We start from the raw sequence: 6,924 nt of genomic DNA on the forward strand, positions 1-6,924 counted from the left end.
GCAGCAGATGGATGGAAGAGCTGCATGCGGCTACAGAGCCGCCGACCCCTGTGCTAGCCTATATTGTCCCCAGCAATTTTTAAACCCCACTCAAGTGTATGGTTATTGTCCCCAGCAATTCTGAAAACAAACTGACGCCCTTGACTCCAAGAGAGCCCCTACAGGTCAATGGACGTAACATAAACGTCTATTTAAACAAAACACAAATAGTACAAAAGATCAGTTACTGGTTACTTAAAAATAAGCACTGACAGTAAAAATAAATTGATATGTATAAAAAAATCTCCAACTTTAGGGAAGCTGGGATTAAATTTAAGAGCGCTTCAGCACTTTCAAAAGCAGGTGAGAAACACTTGTGAGAAGGCTAATTCCCTTATTGGCTAAATGTTAAAAAGTTTAGTACCAGCTTTGGCCACTGGAGGGCAGCAATTCTCCTTTTCTTCTCTAAACCGTGTTGGAAATCAGAGTGAGAGTGTTGGTCTATTTTTTGCCAGCGGAGGGCGCTAAATCTCCTCTCATTCAATGAAACCTGTAGAGCAAGTGTTTTAACTAATTTAGTGTTGTAAAAATGTATTTAGACAAAATATAAACATTTTAAAAGATCTGTGATTTTTTTCAGTTACTGGTTGCTTCAAAATAAACACTAACAGAGAAAATTAATAGCTGATAAAAATAGCTAAGTCATGATTATGAGATACAATTTTTATCTGAGTGGTAGGATAATAACTATATCTTTTCGTATGAATATTAAAACAATTATGAATAAACTGCAAAAACTGATAGCGCGGGGGAATAACATATCTTGCCCAATAGGAAGCTTGAATTACTATCATGTGATCAAACACGGAAGTAAGGTCTTTCCACGCAGACCAGAGGGAAGAGAAACTATTTGTTCCAACATTTTGATGTACATTTGAAGCCAGAGTGTTGCGAAGGTGTTATTTTATGATAGTTAATGTGAGATTGTAAAACGTGAGAATGACTCAGGCTGAGAAAGAAGTGGAAAACGGGAAGGAGAGAGAAAAAGACCGGGACAAGGAGAAAGAGAAGGAGCAACAGCGCGGAGTGAAAAGACCCATCGCTCCTGCAGCCATCGCCGAACCGCTTCAGGAGGTGAGATAACACTTTAATGTTTATATGTTTTTGTTAAAACACAAGAGCTAAAACAGTTTGTTATTATTTAATATAAAATGTATGAGTTTCTATGTCGTGGCTGTTTTAGTGCTACCAGGGTTGTAAAGTCTAACCAAAACGGAGCCAAATGGCTTTAGAATAAGTTATTATTATTGTATCATATGTGTTCTTTAGATTTTTAAGTCCTGAAGAGGACTGTTTTTTAGACAAAACACATAACAGTACTGACAGAAGTAATGTGTTTAATTATATATGCTATACATGAGTAATGTAATCTATTTATGCCCAAATTTTAATTATGTTTTTCCTTTTTACAGCAAATCCAGAGCAATTTTGTCATCGTGATCCACCCCGGTTCCAGAACTGTCCGCATTGGCCGAGCAACCGATACTGTTCCTATTACTATCCCCCATGTGATTGCTCGCAGACACAAGCAAAGTGGACAGCCCAGATACGAGGACACATGGCTTCTGAGAGAAGGTCTAAATGTAAGCCGGGTTTCACCAGGTGAGGTGTGTAACAGTCCCTCACACTTTTGAAATAAACCATGTTCGTGTCCTCCTGTCCAACAGAAACCTGAGAGTAATGAGCAGAGACAGAATGGACTGAAGATGGTTGACCAAGCCATCTGGTCAAAGAAGATGTCAAATGGCATGAGGAGGACTCCGGTGTCAGCTGAACAGGTTTAATGCAGAAAGAGGATTCTGTTATGTGGTAAAAGCTGGGAATCTGTTGATGAGTGATGATGAGGATTTCATTTTTCTGTACATTGAGGCCAGAGCGTATAACTGTCAGATCCGTCCGGCGGTTCTGGACAGCAGCTCCAAGGTGAAGTGGACCAACACGAGCCACCATCCTGCTTACCTGGTGGGAGATGAGGTCAGCGCAACACAAACAAGAAAAAACATCTGTTTGTGACGTGTTTTTATTTATATACTTATGTGTTACAAGTTTGTAAATTCTTCACATTCATACATCATGCAGGCTGTCTATGTGAATCCATCCGACTGCTACAACGTCCACTGGCCGGTTGTTAGAGGTCAGCTCAACGTGCATTCTGGATCTGGAGGTTCCCTGACGGCGGTCCTGGCTGATCTAGAGACAATCTGGAGTCACGTTATTCAGAAGCATCTGGATATCCCCCTGAAAGATTTAAAGGTGAGATGTGCTTTTGCTTTTTTTAAATTTCCTGATGTTCCCTAAAGTATTGTAAGGAGTGGTGGTCTGCAAACTTTGAAAAGTTGAATCAAAAATCTGTCTTGCTGGAAAGTGACTCAGTTTGTTCTGATTGTTGACTTTCAGTATTACAGATGCATCCTGTTGGTCCCTGACATCTACAACAGACAGCACATAAAGGAAATGGTCAACATGCTTCTGCTTAATATGGGCTTCTCAGGTATACACTAGCATAATCTTATATTACTGCTTATTTCTTACCTTTTTTTTCATAGCATTAAATGACTTGATTCTGTGTGTGTGTGTGTGTGTGTTTGTTAAGCTATCATCGTGCACCAGGAGTCGGTTTGTGCTACATTCGGCAGCGGTTTAAGCAGCGCTTGCGTCGTGGACGTAGGCGACCAGAAGACCAGTGTGTGCTGCGTAGAGGATGGAGTGTCCCATCGGAACTCGAGGTAGGAGCTGCTCATGCAAAGACAATTACAAAGTGAAAAATATAACAAAACTTTTTAATTTCTTGTGTTTTGCTGCATATTATCTGGTCTGATGTGACGTTATTTACCTCTGCAGGCTGTGTTTGGCATACGGCGGCTCAGACGTGACGCGGACGTTCTTCTGGCACCTGCAGAGGGCCGGGTTTCCCTACAGAGACTGTCAGCTGACCAGCAGACTCGACTGTCAGCTCCTGCAGCATCTAAAAGAGAACGTCTGCCACCTGAATCAGGTGTGTGTCAGAAGACGGACAGCATCTGAGCAGCTTCTTTTTCACGCTGGACAGTAGTACTCTAGTGCTCTGGAGTCGTTTGTAAAAACTGTTTTTGGAGATTTAGTTCTGTAATCTTCCTCTTGCTTATTCTCAACAGGACATATCAGGATTACAAGATCACGAGTTTCAGACGCGCTTCCCAGAAGCCCCGGCTTTTCTGTACCAGATTCGGCTTGGAGATGAGAAATTACAGGTGTCCTTTTAAACCTAACTGACAGAAGTTATTAGTTTTATGATGCCTTTAACAGGATTTATCTAACATCCATGTCTGTGTCTCCCCTAAAGGCACCCATGGGTCTTTTCTACCCGACCACATTCGGTATTGTTGGTCAGAAGATGACCTCGCTTCAGCACCGTTCCCAAGGCGACTCAGAGGATCCTCATGATGAGCACTACCTGCTGGCTACACAGAACAAGCAGGATCAGGTAATATCCATGCACTATTGAGTTGTATGATCACTGATTATTATACGTTTTATTTATTCTGTCCTTTTGTCTGGAAGTCCTCCAAATCCACTGCAGACCGTAAGGCTGTTTCCAGACTAGGTGGTGGTTTGGACGGTGAGGTGAGCTGTCAGGGAAGGACGGGGGAGACGTCTGACATCCCCAGGAGCAGTGGCACGGGAGGAGGGGGAGGGTCACGGGGGGAGATGGAGCTTGGGTCTGCCCAGGGAGAGTGTCTGATGGGGACAGGAGAGGTGGAAGAGCCTCTGTCCACTCACCTCTCCAGGAAAACTGCCATCATTAGCCAGTTTGAGAGCAAAGCGCTGGGACTGGACAAAGCAATCCTACATAGCATCGACTGCTGTGGTAAGGAAGTGGTTATGATGTAAGATTTAAGAAAATGGGTATAAATCCTAAAGAGCTGTGGAAAAAATAGACATGAAACAAACATCTAGAACTCCTGCTTTTGTTTTAACTCTCCTTTCGTCGTCAGCATCGGATGAAACCAAACGTAAAATGTACAGCTCCATCCTGGTGGTGGGAGGAGGGCTCATGTTTCACGGCGCTCAGGAATTTCTGCTCCACCGCATCATCAACAAGATGCCGCCCTCTTTCAGAAGGCTGGTCGATAACGTGGAGGTTATCACGCGACCAAAGGTAACGCAAGATGAGTGTTAGTAAGGGAAAATTTCAATATATTCAATGTTTCAATATTCACCAAATTAATGCTCCACCAAAGACAAAATACAGTGAATTACATTTGACTGATTGTAAATTGGGTTTTGTTGAAGGACATGGACCCCAGGCTGATATCGTGGAAGGGGGGAGCAGTGCTCGCGTGTCTGGACACGACACAGGAAATGTGGATCCACCAAAGGGAGTGGCAGCGCTTCGGGGTCAGAATGCTCAGAGAAAGAGCTGCTTTTGTTTGGTAAAACTGAAAGCCAGCAGTGATGGTGCCAGATGGACCGAAAATAAGTTTTAGTTAGTAAAGGTCCTGATAGTTTGTTACCCAGACGAGGGTTTCTGTAGCTTCTAGTCTAACAAGAGAGAAAGTTTGTGTTCTGTAAATATGTATTCCTGTTAATGAAGATATGTTACTGTAAATAAACCACAAACTGCTTCAATAACAGTTCAGACAAGCCAAAATCTCTTAATATATGTTTTTTATTTTAACCCAAGGATATGAAACAGACAAACTGGGAGATGATTCCCAGGAGAGGTGGCTGTAACTAAAATGGTAATAGATATTTATACAAAGACTGATGTTGCTGTAAACTAGGGAAGTGATGCTGAGAGCTGCTGCATCAACCACTCTGGCCCCCGTGTTTAGGAATTCCCAGAAAGGCATCAAGAAACTGTCAATAACAGTAGCAGCTGATGAGGAGGGGCTTCAGCACTGTGATGTCTGTTCTCAGAAGACAGACACGGTGTGACGCCCCACGCCTACACTGCATGTGTAGGCGTTTACCTGGAGGAGAGGGGAGGCAGAGATTAGAGTTACCTCAGAATAAATCATAATCCAACTTCTTCACTAGACTGAAACCACTCGTTTCTATGGAAACGTGTCCAAGTCCAATAAGAGAAAACAAAAAGGTATAAATAACACTCACCTTCCTCATCCTCCTCCACCCATGGGTGGAGGTGTTGGACCTGCAAGATGATTTATTCTTCCCATCCGCCTTCTGCCACCAGGAGGACCTGGAGGGCTGAAAGTAAAGCAGAGGACAACCATATGTGAAGTTTAAGTTCCATTAGTCATCACACACCCATGAAATTATTCTACCCATATGACCCATCCCTGTCGGGAGCGGTGAGCTGCAGCTGTGGCTGCGTTCGGGAACCATTTGGTGGTTTAACACCCAATCCAACCCCTTAAAGCGGAGAGTCAAGCAGGGAGACATTAGGTCCCATTTCAAAAGTCTGGTCATTTCTACCCTGGTCTCCAAGTCTCAGGACGGACAACTAATAACTTTCTCAGGGGCCTAATGGTAAACAAGTTAGACCATAAATTCACAATGACCAGAAATAAAATCGCTACAGATCTTTGGTAAAGAGATAAAAGTGAGCTAATGATGACAATTTAATCCCAAAATCGAAATCCACTTTTCGCTAATGCAAGCACTATCTGAATAACAACTCAGTTTTTAACATGAGACATCTGCACAGATGTCACATTTGAATATTACGTTAGGAAATGGCTGTATTTCTGAAACCTACCCTCTGCCATCACTGAAGCGTGATGAAGCGATGCTTCCATCCTTCGACAGGTCTGGGTCTATGATTGTCCTAAAACTGGTCAAATACAAATTCATCAGCATAAGCGAAACGAAAAAAAAAGAACTTTCCCTTAATGCTTAGGTTATTTCATGATATCTATAAATGCACAGTCTTCAATTAGAATTATAATAAACGAGTTAATCAGATATTGTACTCACAAAAGGCTGAAAAACTCCACTGCTTCCCACAAAAAATCAGTCAGTAGGGACAGGCTCCAGGGGGACTGGGCCCTGCTGTCCAGTACCTGACCTGAGAGACAAATGTTTAAAAGACATTATTTGTAAGAGAAAATGATCGTTTATTTTTTTAGTATTCAGACCAACCTTGATCAGTGGTCACTACACTAGTGTTGTTCGCAGTTTCTGCACCAAATTGTACAATTCAGTCCAAACAAAACCAGCTTTAGGTTGACTAGTTAGTGTTAGATTATAAAACTACGATTGTTACAGCTGTAAAATGTTAAAATCTATAATTAAATAGCTCATATTTTCCAATATTCCTCAGTAGTCGTAGTACGTCATGATGCTAACAAGCTAACTGGCTACATTTGGCCAGGATGAAGACTTTCTTGTAGTGTTTATAAATGTCCTATATTTATCTACGATGACATACAATATTAAATACTTGCTTTAATAATAATAATAAACTGTTTTTTATTAAACAAGACAATCCACTCACCGTTGGCCACGTACACCATCGTTCGTGAAGCCTTCACAGCTGTGTTTACGTTTTACGTTATACTTCCGGGTCCAAAGAAAATGGCGTGATGCGTTTAAGATACCTCGGAAATTGCATAAGCAACTAAATTAGCCGTGTTCTTGTCCAAGTGTGGATCAGTGATGCAAATTGATAACAATGTACAGCTTTTTAATTATTCATTGATCCTCATGTCATTCTTTACTGGCGATTTTAACATTCAAATAACCACAACTTGCATTTGTGAAAAAATACAGTAGTAAAACTATTCACTTAAGTTTCAGTACTTTATGTAATCAATCAATCAATCAATCCACTTTTTAAATCTCAAATGGAAATCAGATTTTGTAGTAAACGTATTATTTTAATTTTTTAATATTATGGCAGGTTCTAGCTGTGAGAAGAAAAATGCTCTGTAGTGGTTTGTG

At 41.5% G+C, this 6,924-nt stretch overlaps 2 protein-coding genes across 3 annotated transcripts; one reads left to right on the forward strand and one right to left on the reverse strand.

The window, feature by feature from the left end:
* Positions 1-785: 785 nt before the first annotated feature.
* actr8 (actin related protein 8) lies at positions 786-4,652 on the forward strand. The gene is made up of 13 exons (XM_015941547.3): positions 786-1,113; positions 1,452-1,622; positions 1,707-1,817; positions 1,909-2,013; positions 2,119-2,292; positions 2,437-2,530; positions 2,633-2,765; positions 2,881-3,034; positions 3,174-3,269; positions 3,362-3,502; positions 3,580-3,886; positions 4,014-4,177; positions 4,312-4,652. The coding sequence occupies exons 1-13, from the start codon at positions 979-981 to the stop codon at positions 4,453-4,455; spliced, it is 1,929 nt and encodes a 642-aa protein (XP_015797033.1). The 5' UTR covers positions 786-978; the 3' UTR covers positions 4,456-4,652.
* A 17-nt stretch (positions 4,653-4,669) lies between these two features.
* On the reverse strand, positions 4,670-6,579 carry selenok (selenoprotein K). 2 transcript variants are annotated; one of them, XM_015941548.3, is made up of 5 exons: positions 6,479-6,579; positions 5,959-6,049; positions 5,741-5,815; positions 5,134-5,229; positions 4,670-4,991 (listed from the first exon to the last, which is right to left on the reverse strand). In XM_015941548.3, the coding sequence occupies exons 1-5, from the start codon at positions 6,495-6,497 to the stop codon at positions 4,988-4,990; spliced, it is 285 nt and encodes a 94-aa protein (XP_015797034.1). In that variant the 5' UTR covers positions 6,498-6,579; the 3' UTR covers positions 4,670-4,987. The 2 variants fall into 2 exon arrangements, with proteins under 2 accessions (XP_015797034.1, XP_015797035.3); XM_015941549.3 differs by lacking the exon at positions 4,670-4,991 and having other exon boundaries at positions 5,130-5,229.
* Positions 6,580-6,924: the final 345 nt, after the last annotated feature.

Source organism: Nothobranchius furzeri, chromosome 15 (genome assembly GCF_043380555.1).
Source record: "Nothobranchius furzeri strain GRZ-AD chromosome 15, NfurGRZ-RIMD1, whole genome shotgun sequence".
Taxonomy (NCBI): domain Eukaryota; kingdom Metazoa; phylum Chordata; class Actinopteri; order Cyprinodontiformes; family Nothobranchiidae; genus Nothobranchius; species Nothobranchius furzeri.